The sequence below is a fragment of the Anomaloglossus baeobatrachus genome, chromosome 11 (assembly GCF_048569485.1).
Source record: "Anomaloglossus baeobatrachus isolate aAnoBae1 chromosome 11, aAnoBae1.hap1, whole genome shotgun sequence".
Lineage (NCBI taxonomy): Eukaryota > Metazoa > Chordata > Amphibia > Anura > Aromobatidae > Anomaloglossus > Anomaloglossus baeobatrachus.
Window position 1 is genome coordinate 1,264,268 of NC_134363.1, and position 22,764 is coordinate 1,287,031.

A 22,764-nucleotide genomic window follows, 5' to 3' on the forward strand; every position below is an offset into this window, starting at 1 on the left:
TCTCTGGTCTCCTCCTGTATGAGGCTTCCTGCCATGGACGTCTCCATCGCTGGTCTCCTCCCTCCTGTGTGAAGCTTCTGGCCATGGACGTCTCCATCGCTGGTCTCCTGTGTGAGGCTTTCAGCCATGGACGTCTCCATCACTGGTCTCCTCCTGTTTGAGACTTTGCCTCCTTTACTGCGGTGACTTCAGTTTCTTGTTTGTGGCTCTTTCTCCTTATGTTTTGTCTCAATCCTGTGAAATGCAGCACGATGGGGCTGAGATCTGATAGTGTCTCGGCCATTGCAGAATATCCCACTTCTCTTTTGCAGGATGTTTTAGGTCATTGTCCATCTGTCCGTGAAGCGTCATCCAATCATTATTATTTATTATTATAGCGCCATTTATTCCATGGCACTTTACAAGTGAAAGAGGGTATATATACAACAATCATTAACAGTACAAAACAGACTGGTACAGGAGGGGAGAGGACCCTGCCCGCGAGGGCTCACAGTCTACAGGAGGGGAGAGGACCCTGCCCGCGAGAGCTCACAGTCTACAGGAGGAGAGAGGACCCTGCCCGCGAGGGCTCACAGTCTACAGGAGGAGAGAGGACCCTGCCCACGAGGGCTCACAGTCTACAGGAGGAGAGAGGACCCTGCCCGCGAGGGCTCACAGTCTACAGGAGGGGAGAGGAGCCTGCCCGCGAGGGCTCACAGTCTACAGGAGGAGAGAGGACCCTGCCCGCGAGGGCTCACAGTCTACAGGGAATGGGTGATGGTACAATAGGTGAGGACAGAGTTGGTTGCGCATTGGTCTACTGGACTGAGGGCTATATCATTATATATCATTGATGCCTTTGGTTGAATCTGAGCAGAAAGTCTCTCCCTGTGCACTTCAGAATTCATCCGGTGGCTTCTGTCGTCAGTCACATCATCAATAACCATTAGTGTCCCAGGACCATTGGAGCCCTGCATACCCAGCCAACACACCACCTCCGCCATGTGTTATAGAGGACATGCTGTGCCCTGGATCAGGAGCCGCTCCAAGCCTTTTCTAGACTTTCGGCCTCCATCATTCTGGTACAGGTTGATCTTAAGGCCGCTTTACACACTGCGATATCGTTACCGATATCGCCAGCGTGCGTACCCGCCCCCATCGGTTGTGCGATACGGGCAAATCGCTGCCCGTTTTGCACAACATCGCCCGGATCCGTCACACGGACTTACCTTCCCTGCGATGTCGCTGTGACCGGCGAACCGCCTCCTTTCTAAGGGGGCGGTTCGTTTAGCGTCACAGCAGCGTCACTGAACCACCGCCCAATAGAAGCGGAGGGGCGGAGATGAGCGGGACGTAACATCCCGCCCACCTCCTTCCTTCAGCATAGCGGCCGGGAGGCAGGTAAGGAGAGGTTCCTCGTTCCTCGGGTGTCACACGGAGCGATGTGTGCTGCCGCAGGAACGAGGAACAACTTTGTTACTGCTGCAGTGACTCCTCTGTATTTGCTCCTTGTGGTGTCTCCTTTGTATTTGCTTCTTGTGGTGACTCCTCTGTATTTGCCCCTTGTGGTGACTCCTCTGTATTTGCTCCTTGTTTTGACTCCTCTGTATTTGCTCCTTGTGGTGACTCCTCTGTATTTGCCCCTTGTGGTGACTCCTCTGTATTTGCCCCTTGTGGTGACCCCTCTGTATTTGCCCCTTGTGGTGACCCCTCTGTATTTGCACCTTGTGGTGACCCCTCTGTATTTGTGGTGACCCCTCTGTATTTGCCCCTTGTGGTGACTCCTCTGTATTTGCCCCTTGTGGTGACTCCTCTGTATTTGCCCCTTGTGGTGACTCCTCTGTATTTGCTCCTTGTGGTGACTCCTCTGTATTTGCCCCTTGTGGTGACTCCTCTGTATTTGCCCCTTGTGGTGACCCCTCTGTATTTGTGGTGACCCCTCTGTATTTGCCCCTTGTGGTGACCCCTCTGTATTTGCCCCTTGTGGTGACCCCTCTGTATTTGCCCTTTGTGGTGACCCCTCTGTATTTGCCCCTTGTGGTGACTCCTCTGTATTTGCCCCTTGTGGTGACCCCTCTGTATTTGCCCCTTGTGGTGACTCCTCTGTATTTGCCCCTTGTGGTGACCCCTCTGTATTTGCCCCTTGTGGTGACTCCTCTGTATTTGCGCTCATGACATCTCCTTATGGTGGACTTTGATCCTGAAGCACGGTCTTCACTTTGGGGGATGTGGTGAAGGGTTTTCTTCACCATGGAAAGGATTCTGCGATCATCCACCACTGGTGTCTACCGGGGACGTCCAGGCATTTTTCAGTTCCTGGCTCAGTGGTCTCTTCTTTTGCAGAATGTACCAAACTGTTGATTTGGCTGCTCCTCACATTTCTGCTCTCTCTGGTGGATTTATTCTTCATTTTTTTCAGCCTAATGATGGTTGGTTTCTCTTCCTTTGACCGCATGATGTGGGTTCAGAGCAGCCACTCTAAATGTAAATGCCGCACCTGGAATCAGCTCCAGACCTTTTACCTGCTTAATTGATGATCGATAATAAGGGAATCGCTCCTGCAGCCCAGAAAAGAGCTTCTGAGATAATTGTCCAATTAACTTTGGTCCATTGAAAAAGAGGCAGCGACATATTGAACAGCCGTAATTCCTAAACCTTTCCTCTAAATAGGATGTGAAGACCTCAAATTTCAGCTGAGAGCCGGCCCGTTAAGGCCAGATTGATAGTCCTGATGGCTTGTAAGGAGCCGGCCGGCCTTGACCTTACCGTCGAGCACTGCGTGGAGGAGGAAGGCCTCGGCAGGACATTACCCGGATGACTCCGGTAGTCGGTGCAGGACATTACCCGGATGACTCCAGTAGTCTGTGCTCCCGGCAGGACATTACCCGGATGACTCCAGGAGTCGGTGCTCCCAGCAGGACAGTACCCGGATGATTCCAGTGGTCGGTGCTCCCGGCAGGACATTACCCGGATGACTCCAGTAGTTGGTGCTCCCGGCAGGACATTACCCGGATGACTCCAGTGGTCGGTGCTCCCGGCAGGACATTACCCGGATGACTCCAGTGGTCGGTGCTTCCGGCAGGACATTACCCGGATGACTTCAGTGGTCGGTGCTCCCGGCAGGACATTACCCGGATGACTTCAGTGGTCGGTGCTCCCGGCAGGACATTACCCGGATGACTTCAGTGGTCGGTGCTCCCGGCAGGACATTACCCGGATGACTCCAGTAGTCTGTGCTTCCTGCAGGACATTACTCGGATGACTCCAGTAGTCTGTGCTTCCGGCAGGACATTACCTGGATGACTCCAGGAGTCGGTGCTCCCGGCAGGACATTACCTGGATGACTCCAGTGGTCGGTGCTCCCGGCAGGACATTACCTGGATGACTCCAGGAGTCTGTGCTCCCGGCAGGACATTACCCGGATGACTCCAGTAGTCTGTGCTTCCGGCAGGACATTACCTGGATGACTCCAGGAGTCGGTGCTCCCGGCAGGACATTACCCGGATGACTCCAGTGGTCGGTGCAGGACATTACCCGGATGACTCCAGTAGTCTGTGCTCCCGGCAGGACATTACCCGGATGACTCCAGGAGTCGGTGCTCCCAGCAGGACAGTACCCGGATGATTCCAGTGGTCGGTGCTCCCGGCAGGACATTACCCGGATGACTCCAGTAGTTGGTGCTCCCGGCAGGACATTACCCGGATGACTCCAGTGGTCGGTGCTCCCGGCAGGACATTACCCGGATGACTCCAGTGGTCGGTGCTTCCGGCAGGACATTACCCGGATGACTTCAGTGGTCGGTGCTCCCGGCAGGACATTACCCGGATGACTTCAGTGGTCGGTGCTCCCGGCAGGACATTACCCGGATGACTTCAGTGGTCGGTGCTCCCGGCAGGACATTACCCGGATGACTCCAGTAGTCTGTGCTTCCTGCAGGACATTACTCGGATGACTCCAGTAGTCTGTGCTTCCGGCAGGACATTACCTGGATGACTCCAGGAGTCGGTGCTCCCGGCAGGACATTACCTGGATGACTCCAGTGGTCGGTGCTCCCGGCAGGACATTACCTGGATGACTCCAGGAGTCTGTGCTCCCGGCAGGACATTACCCGGATGACTCCAGTAGTCTGTGCTTCCGGCAGGACATTACCCGGATGACTCCAGTAGTCTGTGCTTCCGGCAGGACATTACCCGGATGACTCCAGGAGTCGGTGCTCCCGGCAGGACATTACCCGGATGACTCCAGTGGTCGGTGCTCCCGGCAAGACATTACCTGGATGACTCCAGGAGTCTGTGCTCCCGGCAGGACATTACCTGGATGACTCCAGGAGTCTGTGCTCCCGGCAGGACATTACCTGGATGACTCCAGTGGTCTGTGCTTCCGGCAGGACATTACCTGGATGACTCCAGTGGTCTGTGCTTCCGGCAGGACATTACCCGGATGACTCCAGTAGTCTGTGCTTCCGGCAGGACATTACCTGGATGACTCCAGTGGTCTGTGCTTCCGGCAGGATATTACCCGGATGACTCCAGGAGTCTGTGCTCCCGGCAGGACATTACCTGGATGACTCCAGTGGTCTGTGCTTCCGGCAGGACATTACCCGGATGACTCCAGTGGTCTGTGCTTCCGGCAGGACATTACCCGGATGACTCCAGTAGTCTGTGCTTCCGGCAGGACATTACCTGGATGACTCCAGGAGTCGGTGCTCCCGGCAGGACATTACCCGGATGACTCCAGTGGTCGGTGCTCCCGGCAGGACATTACCCGGATGACTCCAGTAGTCTGTGCTTCCGGCAGGATATTACCCGGATGACTCCAGTGGTCTGTGCTTCCGGCAGGACATTACCCGGATGACTCCAGTGGTCTGTGCTTCCGGCAGGACATTACCCGGATGACTCCAGTAGTCTGTGCTTCCGGCAGGACATTACCCGGATGACTCCAGTAGTCTGTGCTTCCGGCAGGACATTACCCGGATGACTCCAGTAGTCTGTGCTTCCGGCAGGACATTACCCGGATGACTCCAGTAGTCTGTGCTTCCGGCAGGACATTACCCGGATGACTCCAGTAGTCTGTGCTTCCGGCAGGACATTACCCGGATGACTCCAGTAGTCTGTGCTTCCGGCAGGACATTACCCGGATGACTCCAGTAGTCTGTGCTTCCGGCAGGACATTACCCGGATGACTCCAGTAGTCTGTGCTTCCGGCAGGACATTACCCGGATGACTCCAGTGGTCGGTGCTCCCGGCAGGACATTACCCGGATGACTCCAGTGGTCGGTGCTCCCGGCAGGACATTACCCAGATGACTTCAGTGGTCGGTGCTCCCGGCAGGACATTACCCGGATGACTTCAGTGGTCGGTGCTCCCGGCAGGACATTACCCGGATGACTCCAGGAGTCGGTGCTCCCGGCAGGACATTACCCGGATGACTCCAGTAGTCGGTGCTTCCGGGTCGGGTCAGGGCTGATGTGATTAATGATTGAGAACAGCTCTAATTCTCGGATTGTGATACATTTTTCATTGCATTGTTGCGGGGCCGATTCTTACAATCCGCTTGGGCTCTGTGCGGCGGCCGTTCCACTCGTCTCCCACATTACCCTGACGTGTTATAAAATTCCATTTTCTTAGTGATATTCTTTTTGCAGCCGGGGACCTGGGCTGACGGTGGCAGGAAATCATTCACCCTCCTGTCCGCATTTCCCACACACTCGGGACACAATGTGACGACTCTCGGCAATGGATCATCATCAGCTCTACATAATGAGTGGCTGTGGATGTAATGGCTGCTGATTCTGGAGCCCGAGCGGCTTCATCTTCCCGCAGCGTCGCTCCGGGGTGCGGCTATTTCTAGGGAACAGCCAGAAAAGTTAAAACATTTTTTTGTGCCTCTCATTAGAAGTAATTACCATCAGGAGTTCAGCAGGCGCCGCTTATATTCAGTCCAGTGGATGTGGACGTCTGGGACCGGTGACGACGCTCAGGTTCAGACTGGGACCAGGAAAATGGCTCAATTGTAACAAGCGACTCTTCTGCGTCGCCGCAGTCACAATGTTGCAAGGTTTGCAGCATTTTAAATGCAAGAGGCCGGAGCCGCAGATATGATTTCACGTTTGCCGCTATTGCCGATATTTCCGGTGTTTGGCTTATTGCATATTCTGTCCCGGCTTTATTTTTCGGTTCTACTTGGTACCACATTTCACCCTTTTGGCCCAAGTGTTTTTAAATTTGCAGGAAAGTGACAGAGGGGCCTGGCTATTTAGCGCCCAGCCTTTAGATCTATTCAGTAGGTGTTGGTGCTGTGTGCCGGCCATTGCTGCTGTGCTGCTTTGTCGGTGGGATGATCTGGAGATCTGGGGGTTTTGCCTTGTAAAATGGGTGTTGTGATCACTTCGGTCGCTCCCCTCACTGAAGCGGACCCTCCAAGATTCATCGTGATGTGGCAGTGGGCTTCATACATTCTGATCTTAATGTTAACAGCTCGCCTCCTCTCCCTCCTGTGCAATGACTGATAACCTATTCTGTGAGCTGTATGTAAAGGTGTTATCAGTCATTGCACAGGAGGGAGAGGAGGCGAGCTGTGACATCACCTATTGTGAATAGTGAATCCTGTGTTATCAGCTGTATACAGAGGTGTAATCATTCATTGAACAGGAAGGGGAGGAGGTGAGCTGTGACATAACCTATTCTGTGAGCTGTATATAGAGGTGTTATGTCACAGCTCACCTCCTCCCCCCTGTACATTAAATGATAACACCTCTATATACTTTTAGATAACACAGGATCCGCCATTCACAGTATTTGATATCACAGCTCACCAACTCCTGCTCCTGTACAATGACTGATAACTTCTCTTTTTACAGTAGATAACACAGGCACTACCATTAACAAAAGGATATATCACAGCTCATCACCTCCTCCCCCCTCCTTTACAATGAATAACACCTCTATAACCAGTAGATAAGAGGATCCACCATTCACAAAAGGTGATGTCGCAGCTCACCTCCTCCGACTGTACAATGATTGATAACTTCTCTATAGACAGTAGATAAAACAGGGACTACCATTAACAGGATATATCACAGCTCACCTCCTCCCCCTCCTTTACAATGAATGAAACCTCTATATACAGTATAGCTGATACCACAGGATCCACCATTCACAAAAGGTGATGTCACAGCTCACGTCCTACTCCTCCTGTACAATGACTGATAACACGTCTATATACAGTAAATAACATAGGATCCATCATTCACAATAGGTGATGTCACAGCTCACCTCCTCCTCCTCCTGTGCAATGAATGATAACACCTCCTATGTACAGTACATGACACAGAGTTCACCACTTACAATAGATGATGTCACAGCTCACCTCCTCCTGTACAATTACTGATAATGCCTCTATATACAGTAGATAACACAGGAACCATCATTCACAATATGTGATGTCACAGCTTACCTCCTCCTCCTGTACAATGACTGATAACACAGGATCCATCATTCACAATAGGTGATGTCACAGCTCACCTCATCCTCCTCCTGTGCAATGAATGATAACACCTCCTATGTCCAGTACATGACACAGCGTTCACCACTCACAATAGTATCAGGGCCAGGTAGACGGGCAGACCCAGGAGGTGGATCCACTGGGCCGAACTCCTAGATGGTGGTAAGGGGTCCGGTAGCTGGAGCACTATAGACAGCAGAACAGTCCGTGCACACGAGGATAACGGAGAAGTCCCTGGGACCACGGAGTCACTGGTGGTAGTCCGGGTGACGCAGCTCAGGTTCGGAAGCCGAGATGATGTCAGGCGGGGTCCGGAACCTTTGGAGCGAGATGACGGGTCACCGCAGGGATCCGAGATGGTACGGACTGTCAGGATGGCAGATGGACAGCGTTCGGGGTTCGGGATTCGGTCAGGACCGGATGGCGAGGCAGGCACGGCTCTACAAGAGAGATAGGTGAGTATATCACAAAAACACCAGGAGACCTGACTCCTAGCTTAGGAAACACGAAGATCAGGCCCCGCCCCCTTGGACAATAAACCCCTTTATACCCTGTACCTGTTTTGCATCATTTCCTGTTAATGGACGCTGGCCCTTTAAGAAAGGGTCAGTGACCGCGCGCGCGCCCTAATGCGCATGCGCGCGGCCCGGGTGCCAGAAGCCAGGGAAGGAAGCTGAGAGGAGGACGCAGGGGAGCCGGCCAGGACCTGGGAAGCCGTCGGGCGCCGGGAGCGGAGACCAGGGGGCCTGGGAAGGACGGGCACCGGAGGCTGGAGAGCGGGGAGCGTGGCAGGTGAGCCGGGGAGCGGAGCTGAGGACCCGGGGAGCGGAGCAGAGGACCCGGGGAGGGGAGCCGAGGACCCGGGGAGCGTGACAGTACCCCCCCCCCACGCCCCCCTCCCCGCAACCGGGACATGAAGGCACGGATCAGAGGAGTGCCCACGTTCTCCCTGGGCTCCCAGGACCTATCCTCAGGACCATACCCCTCCCAGTCCACCAGGAAGAACTGTCGACCCCGTACGGTCTTCATGGCCACGATATCCCTTACCGCATAGATGTCGTCATCGGCAATAGGAGGAGGAGCCGGACTGGCAGCAGCGGAGAAGGGACCAAGGACAACCGGCTTGAGCAGGGAGACGTGGAAGGAGTTGGGTATCCTCATCGTGGCCGGGAGCTGTAGCTTGTAGGAGACCTCATTGATCTTGTTGAGGACTTTAAACGGCCCGATGTAGCGAGGACCCAGCTTGTATGATGGTATCTTCAATCGGACGTACTTGGAAGCAAGCCAGACGAGATCTCCAGGAGAGAAACACGGAGGGTCCAGACGTCTCTTGTCTGCGTGTCGTTTCATCCGTAGGGAAGCACGCCCAAGGGACGCCTTGACAGAGTCCCAAATGGTTGCAAAGTCACGGGCTACAGTATCAGCAGCAGGGACATCCGAAGAAGGGGATACCGGCAATGGGACGGAGGGCTGGAGTCCGTAAACGACATGGAAGGGAGAGCTGGAGGACGACTCACTGATGTGGTGGTTATGGGAGAATTCAGCCCAAGGAAGAAGCGTGGACCAGTCGTCGTGATGGGCGTTGACATAGTGACGTAAAAAAGAGGTCAAGATTTGATTGACCCTCTCCACTTGGCCATTAGACTGAGGATGGTATGCAGATGAAAAGTCCAGAGTCACTCCCAGATGTTTGCAGAGAGCCCTCCAGAAGCGGGAGGTGAACTGAGTTCCTCTGTCGGATACGATGTGTAATGGAAAGCCATGCAAGCGGAAGATGTGATGTATATAGGCATCCGCGAGTTCTTGAGCAGAGGGTAGTCCAGCCATAGGGACGAAATGAGCCATTTTAGAGAACCGATCCACCACGACCCATATGACTGTGTGCCCGGAGGACAATGGCAAGTCCGTAATAAAGTCCATCGCTATGTGTTGCCACGGAACTGAGGGTATCGGCAGAGGCAGAAGACGGCCATATGGCAGATGTTTGGGCGTCTTGTTCCTGGCACAAGAGGAGCAGGCAGAGACAAAAGCAGCGACGTCCGTGCGAAGGGATGGCCACCAGTAATGACGTACAATCGCACTCCAAGTTCTCTTCTGACCAGCATGACCGGCTGTTTTCGAGGCATGACCCCAGTGTAACACTTTTTGCCTGTCTGTCTCAGAGACATAGGTCTTCCCGGGCGGTATCTGGGCCAGGGTGACAGGAGCCACCGGAATGATTTTGCTAGGACAGATGATGGGTTGGGTAGTCTCTTCCTCCTGCTCCATGGGCATGAAAGACCTGGACAAGGCATCAGCGCGTACATTCTTGTCCACGGGTCGGAAATGGAGCTGGAAATCAAACCTGGCAAAGAATAAGGACCACCTGGCTTGCCGTGGGTTCAGTCGCTGAGCGGACTGTAGGTATTCCAGGTTCTTGTGGTCCGTGTAAATAATCACGGGGTATACTGCTCCTTCCAGAAGGTAGCGCCATTCCTCCAGAGCCAGTTTGACTGCCAAGAGCTCTCGGTCACCGATGGTGTAGTTGCGTTCAGGCGCTGAGAAGCTCTTGGAGAAGAATCCGCAAGTCACCATCTTCCCGGAGGAGGACTTCTGCATGAGCACTGCTCCGGCTCCTGAGGAGGAGGCATCCACCTCCAAGGTGAACTGGCGGTTTAACTCCGGACGGTGGAGTACAGGAGAGGAGGCAAATGCCCGCTTCAGAGAGCCAAACGCGGCGTCGGCCGCCGGGGACCAGTCCTTGGGATTAGCCTCTTTCCTGGTCAAAGCGGAGAGAGGAGCAGTCAGAGCAGAGAAGTGAGGGATGAACTGGCGGTAGTAGTTGGCGAATCCCAGGAAGCGTTGGATTGCCTTCAGTCCAGAAGGAGGAGGCCAGTTGAGAATGGAGGAGACCTTCTTTGTATCCATCTGCAGTCCGGTATCAGAGATGATGTACCCCAGGAAGGGGAGAGAAGACTGCTCAAAGACACACTTCTCATACTTGGCGTACAGACGATTCTCTCTCAGTCTTTGTAGAACCAGTTGTACGTTCTCTCTGTGGGTCTGGAGGTCCGGTGAGAAGACAAGGATGTCATCCAGATACACCACCACACAGACGTAAAGAAGGTCCCGGAAAACGTCGTTCACCAGTTCTTGAAAGACGGCTGGGGCGTTACACAGGCCGAAGGGCATCACGCAGTATTCATAGTGCCCATCGCGCGTATTGAACGCGGTCTTCCATTCGTCCCCAGAGCGGATGCGTACCAGATTGTAAGCACCCCGAAGATCCAGCTTGGTGAACACACGAGCTCCTCTAAGCCGGTCAAACAATTCGGGGATGAGCGGCAGAGGGTACTTGTTTTTTACGGTGATTTGATTCAAACCCCGGTAGTCTATGCATGGGCGTAAGTCGCCCTCTTTCTTCTTGACGAAGAAGAAACCTGCTCCAGCAGGAGAGGAGGATCTCCGAATGAATCCCCTTGCCAGGCTCTCTGTGATGTAAGTAGACATGGCCCTTGTTTCGGCTGGAGACAATGGATATATCCGTCCTCGAGGTGGTGTTGTTCCAGGGAGCAGGTCGATGGCACAATCGTAAGGACGATGTGGCGGAAGTACCTCGGATTCCTTTTTATCAAAGACGTCTGCAAAGGACCAATAGGCCGAGGGCAGCCCCGGTAGGTTCTCTGGAACCGGAGGTCGTCGGATGGGTTGTATAGTCTTCAGGCACTTCTCATGGCACGAAGAGCCCCATCGGGTGATTTCGCCAGTGCCCCAGCTGACCGACGGTTCGTGTGTCCGTAACCAGGGAAGTCCCAGCAGGATTTGATGGGACATGTGTGGAAGGACGTAGAAAGCGATGTTCTCGGTGTGCAGGGCACCGATACGCAGTTCCACCGGCTTGGTGATCCAGGAGATGGTGTCAGAGAGGGGTCTCCCATCCACAGAGGCAATCACGAGGGGCTTGTCGAGTGGAGTAACAGGCACCTGGTACTTGTCCACCGTGGCCTGCTGAATGAAATTGCCTGCTGCCCCGGAATCTAGGTACGCCTCAGCCGTAAACCGTGTCTCTCCCGTTGTCACTTGCACAGTCCACGTAACCGGGTCTGAGAGAGTCCCAGCACCTAGGGTGGCCTCTCCTACCAACCCTAGGCTTTGGAGTTTCCCGGCCTCTCTGGACAGGAGCGTAGCAGGTGTGTGTCCTCTCCGCAGTAAAAGCAGAGGCCCTTGGCGAGCCGCTCAGCTCGACGTTGTTCAGACTGCCGCACTCTGTCGATCTGCATGGGCTCGTGAATGGGAACCCCAGCTGTCGATGACTGAAGTACGGCGGGCTTCTGCGGAGGAGAGGAATGCCGTACCGGACGTCTCTCACGGGACACTTCCTTGGATCGCTCCTGAAAACGAATGTCCACTCGAGTCGCTAGGGCGATCAGGGCATCCAGGGTGGTCGGAACGTCACGACCCGCCAGCTCGTCTTTAATTCGCCCCGAGAGTCCTTCCCAGAAGGCGGCGGTTAGGGCCTCGTTGTTCCACCCGAGTTCCGAAGCCAAGGTGCGAAACCGGATGGCGTATTGGCCCACCGTCAGAGTCCCCTGACGTAACCGGAGAAGAGACGAAGCGGACGCGGAGGCGCGTCCGGGCTCATCAAAGGTGCCACGGAATGCCTGCAGGAACTCCTGGATGTTCGTGGTCACAGGATCCCCCTTCTCCCACAAGGGGTTCATCCACGCCAGTGCCTCACCCTCTAGATGGGACATGATGAAGGCAACCTTGGCTTGATCGGAGGCAAACAAATGCGGCAGCTGCGTGAAATGAAGGGAGCATTGGTTTAAGAATCCCCTGCAGGTTTTGGGGTCTCCGGCGTACCGGGGTGGTGAGGCCAAACGAAGTCTGGAAGTATCTGAAGATGTCGCCACGGGAGCTGGAGCCGTGGACTGACTAGTGGAAGCCCGGGATGCTGAAGACGTAACTGCCGCTTGTAGCGTGTTCAGGCGGGCGTCCACAGAAGACATGAATTGCAGCATGCGGGTCTGAGTCTCACGCTGGCGTTGGAGTTCCTCCTGTACGGCTGCTAGTGCTGCAGCGGGATCCATGGCCTGATCTTACTATCAGGGCCAGGTGGACGGGCAGACCCAGGAGGTGGATCCACTGGGCCGAACTCCTAGATGGTGGTAAGGGGTCCGGTAGCTGGAGCACTATAGACAGCAGAACAGTCCGTGCACACGAGTATAACGGAGAAGTCCCTGGGACCACGGAGTCACTGGTGGTAGTCCGGGTGACGCAGCTCAGGTTCGGAAGCCGAGATGATGTCAGGCGGGGTCCGGAACCTTTGGAGCGAGATGACGGGTCACCGCAGGGATCCGAGATGGTACGGACTGTCAGGATGGCAGATGGACAGCGTTCGGGGTTCGGGATTCGGTCAGGACCGGATGGCGAGGCAGGCACGGCTCTACAAGAGAGATAGGTGAGTATATACACAGAGACACCAGGAGACCTGACTCCTAGCTTAGGAAACACGAAGATCAGGCCCCGCCCCCTTGGACAATAAACCCCTTTATACCCTGTACCTGTTTTGCATCATTTCCTGTTAATGGACGCTGGCCCTTTAAGAAAGGGTCAGTGACCGCGCGCGCGCCCTAATGCGCATGCGCGCGGCCCGGGTGCCAGAAGCCAGGGAAGGAAGCTGAGAGGAGGACGCAGGGGAGCCGGCCAGGACCTGGGAAGCCGTCGGGCGCCGGGAGCGGAGACCAGGGGGCCTGGAAAGGACTGGCACCGGAGACTGGAGAGCGGGGAGCGTGGCAGGTGAGCCGGGGAGCGGAGCTGAGGACCCGGGGAGCGGAGCAGAGGACCCGGGGAGGGGAGCCGAGGACCCGGGGAGCGTGACAAATAGGTGATGTCACAGCTCACCTCCTCCCCCTCCTGTGCAATGAATGATAGCACCTCCTATGTACAGTACATGACACAGGGTTCACCACTCACAATAGGTGATGTCACAGCTCACCTCCTCCTCCTGTACAATTACTAACACCTCTATATACAGTAGATAACACAGGAACCATTATTCACAATAGGTGATGTCACAGCTTACCTCCTCCTCCTGTGTAATGAATGATAACACCTCCTATGTCCAGTACATGACACAGCGTTCACCACTCACAATAGGTGATGTCACAGCTCACCTCCTCCCCCTCCTGTGCAATGAATGATAGCACCTCCTATGTACAGTACATGACACAGGGTTCACCACTCACAATAGGTGATGTCACAGCTCACCTCCTCCTCCTGTACAATTACTAACACCTCTATATACAGTAGATAACACAGGAACTATTATTCACAATAGGTGATGTCACAGCTTACCTCCTCCTGTGTAATGAATGATAACACCTCCTATGTCCAGTACATGACACAGCGTTCACCACTTACAATAGGTGATGTCACAGCTCACCTCCTCCCTTCACCTTTGCACATGCTCATTAGCTCAGTCTGTCCATTGCTTCTAATGTACAGGTTGCTTTTCTGTACAGACAGTTGGCGTCTGATAATCCCCAGGAGCCGGGTGACGATTGCTACTTATTATTTTTAATACAAATTATGATATGGAAAAATAACATTTGCCATACAAATCGATTTGCGACAAAAGCCCGGTGTAACAATAGGATATTTTGTGGTGGGCTCCCGTGTGACGGTATTGGGCGCAGCGCCTCCTGCACCGCTCGCTGCGCGCCGCTCTTCCCGCTGTCGTTTTCTATGCCGCTGATTTGCATACGACCTGTGAGATGCAAATTAATCTTGTTTGTGAGAATGAAAGGATTTTTTTCCCTTTTTCTATAGTTTACCAGATGGCGGCTTTCTTCAATTAACCCCTTCACTATCAAAGGCAGTAACTTTTTGAAGCTGTAAGGATCCCCCAGACAGAAGCCCCCCGCCACTTCTGCAGATTCGCTGGAGAAGCAGAATGTGGATCTGCTGAGTCAGGGCGGGCTCTTGGCAGGTGTGATTATTGCGGGGAGGCTCCAGCAGGGGTGCTTGCTAAGTGTTTGGGGGCCACTTCACAGATAATTGCTTTTTCTACCGAGAATGAAATCATTTACCAAAGACAAAAGAATTGCGCAGTGATGTGACCCTCCGTGTCAGGGACGAGACCGCCGCTTCGGCAGGTGATTACCGAAGATGTCTGTATAGGCCCGTCCATCAGAGTGGTCCCCAGAGGGTCGCTCCAGAGGGTCGGGGGGCTACAACTGAGCAGAAATATACAGCCTGGTGTTACCCAGAGAATGCAACATAACACAAACTAACCACAGTTACAATGCAGCAGATTAACCTTTATGTCTTCTTCCTGTGTCTGAAGTGTGAACCCAACAATGTCTTGTGAATCTCCACTTTTTGACACTTTTGATGTTTTTTGTCCATATTTAACGTATTGATTGAAGTTCTCGTTCTGAAAAATAGTTCCAATTCCTCTACATACAGTTACCTGCTACTTACAGCCACCAGCAGAGGGCAGTGGAGGAGCTTTCTGTATACAGATCATGTATTAATCTCATGATAAAACTATATCCAGTATGCTCATCAGCTCCCGCTAGTGGTGGCTGCAGACAGGATCTTATCATGTATCTCTGTATACAGGGAGCTCCCCCTAGTGGTGGCTGTAGACAGGATCTTATCATGTATCTCTGTATACAGGGAGCTCCCCCTAGTGGTGGCTGCAGACAGGATCTTATCATGTATCTCTGTATACAGGGAGCTCCCCCTAGTGGTGGCTGCAGACAGTATCTTATCATGTATCTCTGTATACAGGGAGCTCCCCCTAGTGGTGGCTGCAGACAGGATCTTATCATGTATCTCTGTATACAGGGAGCTCCCCCAAGTGGTGGCTGCAGACAGGATCTTATCATGTATCTCTGTATACAGGGAGCTTCCCCTAGTGGTGACTGCAGACAGGATCTTATCATGTATCTCTGTATACAGGGAGCTCCCTCTAGTGGTGGCTGCAGACAAGATCTTATCATGTATCTCTGTATACAGGGAGCTCCCCCTAGTGGTGGCTGCAGACAGGATCTTATCATGTATCTCTGTATACAGGGAGCTCCCCCTAGTGGTGGCTGTAGACAGGATCTTATCATGTATCTCTGTATACAGGGAGCTCCCCCTAGTGGTGGCTGCAGACAGGATCTTATCATGTATCTCTGTATACAGGGAGCTCCCCCAAGTGGTGGCTGCAGACAGGATCTTATCATGTATCTCTGTATACAGGGAGCTTCCCCTAGTGGTGACTGCAGACAGGATCTTATCATGTATCTCTGTATACAGGGAGCTCCCTCTAGTGGTGGCTGCAGACAAGATCTTATCATGTATCTCTGTATACAGGGAGCTCCCCCTAGTGGTGGCTGTAGACAGGATCTTATCATGTATCTCTGTATACAGGGAGCTCCCCCTAGTGGTGGCTGCAGACAGGATCTTATCATGTATCTCTGTATACAGGGAGCTCCCCCAAGTGGTGGCTGCAGACAGGATCTTATCATGTATCTCTGTATACAGGGAGCTCCCTCTAGTGGTGGCTGCAGACAAGATCTTATCATGTATCTCTGTATACAGGGAGCTCCCCCTAGTGGTGGCTGCAGACAGGATCTTATCATGTATCTCTGTATACAGGGAGCTCCCCCTAGTGGTGACTGCAGACAGGATCTTATCATGTATCTCTGTATACAGGGAGCTCCCCCTAGTGGTGGCTGCAGACAGGATCTTATCATGTATCTCTGTATACAGGGAGCTCCCCCTAGTGGTGGCTGCAGATAGGATCTTATCATGTATCTCTGTATACAGGGAGCTCCCCCTAGTGGTGGCTGCAGACAGAATCTTATCATGTATCTCTGTATACAGGGAGCTCCCCCTAGTGGTAGCTGCAGACAGGATCTTATCATGTATCTCTGTATACAGGGAGCTCCCCCTAGTGGTGGCTGCAGACAGGATCTTATCATGTATCTCTGTATACAGGGAGCTCCCCCTAGTGGTGGCTGCAGACAGGATCTTATCATGTATCTCTGTATCCAGGGAGCTCCCCCTAGTGGTGGCTGCAGACAGGATCTTATCATGTATCTCTGTATACAGGGAGCTCCCCCTAGTGGTGGCTGCAGACAGGATCTTATGTATCTCTGTATACAAGGAGCTCCCCCTAGTGGTGGCTGCAGACAGGATCTTATCATGTATCTCTGTATACAGGGAGCTCCCCCTAGTGGTGGCTGCAGACAGGATATTATCATGTATCTCTGTATACAGGGAGCTCCCCCTAGTGGTGACTGCAGACAGGATCTTATCATGTATCTCGGTATACAGGGAGTCCCCCCTTGTGGTGGCTGCAGACAGGATCTTATCATGTATCTCTGTATACAGGGGGCTCCCCCTAGTGGTGGCTGCAGACAGGATCTTATCATGTATCTCTGTATACAGGGAGCTCCCCCTAGTGGTGTCTGCAGACAGGATCTTATCATGTATCTCTGTATACAGGGAGCTCCCCCTAGTGGTGGCTACAGACAGGATCTTATCATGTATCTCTGTATACAGGGAGCTCCCCCTAGTGGAGACTGCAGACAGTATATTATCATGTATCTCTGTATATAGGGAGCTCCCCCTAGTGGTGGCTGCAGACAGGATCTTATCATGTATCTCTGTATACAGGGAGCTCCCCCTAGTGGTGGCTGCAGACAGGATCTTATCATGTATCTCTGTATACAGGGAGCTCCCCCTAGTGGTGGCTGCAGACAGGATATTATCATGTATGTCTGTATACAGGGAGCTCCCCCTAGTGGTGACTGCAGACAGGATCTTATCATGTATCTCTGTATACAGGGAGCTCCCCCTAGTGGTGGCTGCAGACAGGATCTTATCATGTATCTCTGTATACAGGGAGCTCCCCCTAGTGGTGACTGCAGACAGGATCTTATCATGTATCTCTGTATACAGGGAGCTCCCCCTAGTGGTGGCTGCAGACAGGATCTTATCCTGTATCTCTGTATACAGGGAGCTCCCCCTAGTGGTGGCTGCAGACAGGATATTATCATGTATCTCTGTATACAGGGAGCTCCCCCTAGTGGTGGCTGCAGACAGGATATTATCATGTATGTCTGTATACAGGGAGCTCCCCCTAGTGGTGGCTGCAGACAGGATCTTATCATGTATCTCTGTATATAGAGAGCTCCCCCTAGTGGTGACTGCAGACAGGGTCTTATCATGTATCTCTGTATACAGGGAGCTCCCCCTAGTGGTGACTGCAGACAGGATCTTATCATGTATCTCTGTATACAGGGAGCTCCCCCAAGTGGTGGCTGCAGACAAGATCTTATCATGTATCTCTGTATACAGGGAGCTCCCCCTAGTGGTGGCTGCAGACAGGATCTTATCATGTATCTCTGTATACAGGGAGCTCCCCCTAGTGGTGGCTGCAGACAGGATATTATCATGTATGTCTGTATACAGGGAGCTCCCCCTAGTGGTGGCTGCAGACAGGATCTTATCATGTATCTCTGTATATAGAGAGCTCCCCCTAGTGGTGACTGCAGACAGGGTCTTATCATGTATCTCTGTATACAGGGAGCTCCCCCTAGTGGTGACTGCAGACAGGATCTTATCATGTATCTCTGTATACAGGGAGCTCCCCCAAGTGGTGGCTGCAGACAAGATCTTATCATGTATCTCTGTATACAGGGAGCTCCCCCTAGTGGTGGCTGCAGACAGGATCTTATCATGTATCTCTGTATACAGGGAGCTCCCCCTAGTGGTGGCTGCAGACAGGATCTTATCATGTATCTCTGTATACAGGGAGCTCCCCCTAGTGGTGGCTGCAGACAGGATCTTATCATGTATCTCTGTATACAGGGAGCTCCCCCTAGTGGTGGCTGCAGACAGGATCTTATCATGTATCTCTGTATACAGGGAGCTCCCCCTAGTGGTGACTGCAGACAGGATCTTATGTATCTCTGTATACAGGGAGCTCCCCCTAGTGGTGACTGCAGACAGGATCTTATCATGTATCTCTGTATACAGGGAGCTCCCCCTAGTGGTGGCTGCAGACAGGATCTTATCATGTATGTATGTATACAGGAAGCTCCCCCTAGTGGTGGCTGCAGACAGAATCTTATCATGTATCTCTGTATACAGGGAGCTCCCCCTAGTGGTGGCTGCAGACAGGATCTTATCATGTATGTCTGTATACAGGAAGCTCCCCCTAGTGGTGGCTGCAGACATGATCTTATCATGTATCTCTGTATACAGGGAGCTCCCCCTAGTGGTGGCTGCAGACAGGATCTTATCATGTATCTCTGTATACAGGGAGCTCCCCCTAGTGGTGGCTGCAGACAGGATATTATCATGTATCTCTGTATACAGGGAGCTCCCCCTAGTGGTGGCTGCAGACAAGATCTTATCATGTATCTCTGTATACAGGGAGCTCCCCCTAGTGGTGGCTGCAGACATGATCTTATCATGTATCTCTGTATACAGGGAGCTCCCTCTAGTGGTGGCTGCAGACAGTATATTATCATGTATCTCTGTATACAGGGAGCTCCCCCTAGTGGTGGCTGCAGACAGGATCTTATCATGTATCTCTGTATACAGGGAGCTCCCCCTAGTGGTGGCTGCAGACAGGATCTTATCATGTATGTCTGTATACAGGGAGCTCCCCCTAGTGGTGGCTGCAGACAGGATCTTATCATGTATGTCTGTATACAGGGAGCTCCCCCTAGTGGTGGCTGCAGACACAATCTTATCATGTATGTCTGTATACAGGGATCTCCCCCTAGTGGTGGCTGCAGACAGAATCTTATCATGTATCTCTGTATACAGGGAGCTCCCCCTAGTGGTGGCTGCAGACAGGATCTTATCATGTATGTCTGTATACAGGGAGCTCCCCCTAGTGGTGGCTGCAGACAGGATCTTATCATGTATGTCTGTATACAGGGAGCTCCCCCTAGTGGTGGCTGCAGACACAATCTTATCATGTATGTCTGTATACAGGGAGCTCCCCCTAGTGGTGGCTGCAGACAGGATCTTATCATGTATGTCTGTATACAGGGAGCTCCCCCTAGTGGTGGCTGATGATATAATCAGGATGTGCTTCTATGTTAGCACAGGAATCTGCTCTTCCTCCGATGTCCGTGTCCTCACATCTCCCGGGCCGGGGACCTCGGTGACTCCGTATTGCTGTTTGTGCCAGTGCTCGCTTTTCATTTACCTCTGGCTGCGGGTTGTAAATCATTTTTGCTCTGTAATTTGATGTTTTTTGTAGATTGTTCTTCTTTTGATTCTCTGTAGTAAAGTGAAAGCTGCTGCCCGGAGCGGTATTGACCGGTCTGGCGGTCTGTTCAGTCTGCTTTGCTCTCGTTATGGCTTTGGGTTTTGGGTAAGGGGAGCGTTCTTTGCCGTAGAGGCCGGCTATAGATCTGATGAGTCTAAACCGACGTTACTGTGAATCCATAGATGTTCCTGAGAACTGTTTCCAGAATCAATAGTGGGGTAATATAATCATGATATGTGTGACCCCGACATATGAAGCTGTGATGGCTGTCAGCACCGGGTGATGTGAATACTGCTCTATTCAGCGTCTCCTGGGAAAGTTTTGTGGCCATTATTGCGTTACAAGAGTCGTAATCACTTACATTGTGTCTTGTTCCCTTCCAGGTTATTTAACGGTCACCATTGAGCCCCTTCCTCCGGTGGTGGTTGGAGATGCAGTGACTCTGAAATGTAACTTCAGGACAGACGGCAGAATGCGGGAAATCGTGTGGTACCGGGTAAGAAAGCCGAAAATAAGTACACCCTCATTGCAGTCTGCAAACCTCATGTCCCTGTCTGAGATGCTGAGCGTGATAGTGGATGAATAACGTATGCAAAAAATATCCAATCTCCCGATGTAGAAAAGTGTAAACTGCAACACTCAAGAACAGCCCGGAATATTAAGAATACGCAGAAATCTGTTAATACCATGTTACAAATATAATAATATTACTTATCATGTACTGATCCTGTGTTACCTCCTGTATTATACTCCAGAGCTGCACTCACTATTCTGCTGGTGCAGTCACTGTGTACATACATTACTGATCCTGAGTTACCTCCTGTATTATACTCCAGAGCTGCACTCACTATTCTGCTGCTGCAGTCACTGGGTACATAGATTACTGATCCTGAGTTACCTCCTGTATTATACTCCAGAGCTGCACTCACTATTCTGTTGGTGCAGTCACTGTGTACATTACATTACTGATCCTGAGTTACCTCCTGTATTATACTCCAGAGCTGCACTCACTATTCTGCTGGTGCAGTCACTGTGTACATACATTACATTACTGATCCTGAGTTACCTCCTGTATTATACTCCAGAGCTGCACTCACTATTCTGCTGGTGCAGTCACTGTGTACATACATTACTGATCCTGAGTTACCTCCTGTATTATACTCCAGAGCTGCACTCACTATTCTGCTGGTGCAGTCACTGTGTACATACATTACATTACTGATCCTGAGTTACCTCCTGTATTATACTCCAGAGCTGCACTCACTTTTCTGCTGGTGCAGTCACTGTGTAATTGCTGATCCTGAGTTACCTCCTGTAAAGGGTTTCTGGATATTCGGGCCTGTCTTCTCATGTAGTTGTGTGCACCTGTCACGCACAGCAGTGGTCGCACCTCCCCTCCCCCTCGGATTCGTCAGTCCCCCGGCCCCACATCTCTTCTTCCTGGGGTCCTGAGTATTATACTGGCAGTCAGTTGGTGATTATTTTCTAGTATTTCCTGTGCTGTGATGTTACTGTATGTGTCGGGAGGAGTGCAGCTCTGGCTGTTTCTGCACCGTTTTGTGTTTTTGGTTGTCTCCTGGCGCGCTGCCCACCCACTGACACTGTCACACTGCGGTACAGAGTGGGCTCTGGTAAGAATAGATTAACCCACTTTCCCACACTGATCTGTCATGCTGTTCTAGCTTATTCCCTCCCTCGGAGTATCCCCGATGTTAGAGATGTTCCGGGCTTTGCTTCCTCGTCCTTTGGGATTTGGAGCTGATTTGTTGCTTTTTTTTTTTTTTTTTAAGAAATTTAGTTCAGAATTCTCAAGTTTATATAATCCGCTCCACTGCAACGTAAAACGCCGAGCGACGAGGGCCGGAATAATGCTGACCCGTATCCACAACTAGTGCTAGCCGCCATATTCCCTGCAGACCGGGGGCAGTGGGGGGGTCAGAGAGATAACCGGATACACGGGACCTAAAATATTACCCGGGATACGGAGAGTGTAACATTATCACCCGGGATACGGAGAGTGTAACATTATTACCCGGGATACAGGGAATGTAACATTATTACCCGGGATACGGAGAATGTAACATTATTACCCGGGATACGGAGAATGTAACATTATTACCCGGGATACGGAGAGTGTAACATTATTACCCGGGATACGGAGAATGTAACATTATTACCCGGGATACGGAGAGTGTAACATTATTACCCGGGATACGGAGAGTGTAACATTATTACCCGGGATACGGGGAATGTAACATTATTACCCGGGATACGGGGAATGTAACATTATTACCCGGGATACGGGGAATGTAACATTAATACCCAGGATACGGAGAATGTAACATTATTACCCGGGATACGGAGAGTGTAACATTATTACCCGGGATACGGGGAATGTAACATTATTACCCGGGATACGGAGAGTGTAACATTATTACCCGGGATACAGGGACTGTAACATTATTACCCGGGATACGGAGAGTGTAACATTATTACCCGGGATACAGGGAATGTAACATTATTACCCGGGATACGGGGAATGTAACATTATTACCCGGGATACGGAGAGTGTAACATTATTACCCGGGATACGGAGAGTGTAACATTATTACCCGGGATACGGAGAGTGTAACATTATTACCCGGGATACGGAGAATGTAACATTATTACCCGGGATACAGAGAGTGTAACATTATTACCCGGGATACGGAGAGTGTAACATTATTACCCGGGATACGGAGAGTGTAACATTATTACCCCGGATACGGAGAGTGTAACATTATTACCCGGGATACAGGGACTGTAACATTATTACACGGGATACAGGGAATGTAACATTATTACCCGGGATACGGAGAATGTAACATTATTACCCGGGATACGGAGAATGTAACATTATTATCCGGGATACGGAGAATGTAACATTATTACCCGGGATACAGGGAATGTAACATTATTACCCGGGATACAGAGAGTGTAACATTATTACCCGGGATACGGGGAATGTAACATTA

The 22,764-nt window shown here is 51.9% G+C and overlaps 1 protein-coding gene across 1 annotated transcript in view; it reads left to right on the forward strand.

The window, feature by feature from the left end:
- Nucleotides 1-22,764, forward strand: part of IGSF21 (immunoglobin superfamily member 21) — a 472,741-nt gene that overhangs the window by 144,741 nt on the left and 305,236 nt on the right. The window contains exon 2 of the mRNA XM_075328499.1: nucleotides 20,134-20,246. Within this exon, the coding sequence (XP_075184614.1) occupies nucleotides 20,134-20,246 (113 nt within the window). The remainder of the gene's footprint in view (nucleotides 1-20,133; nucleotides 20,247-22,764) is intronic.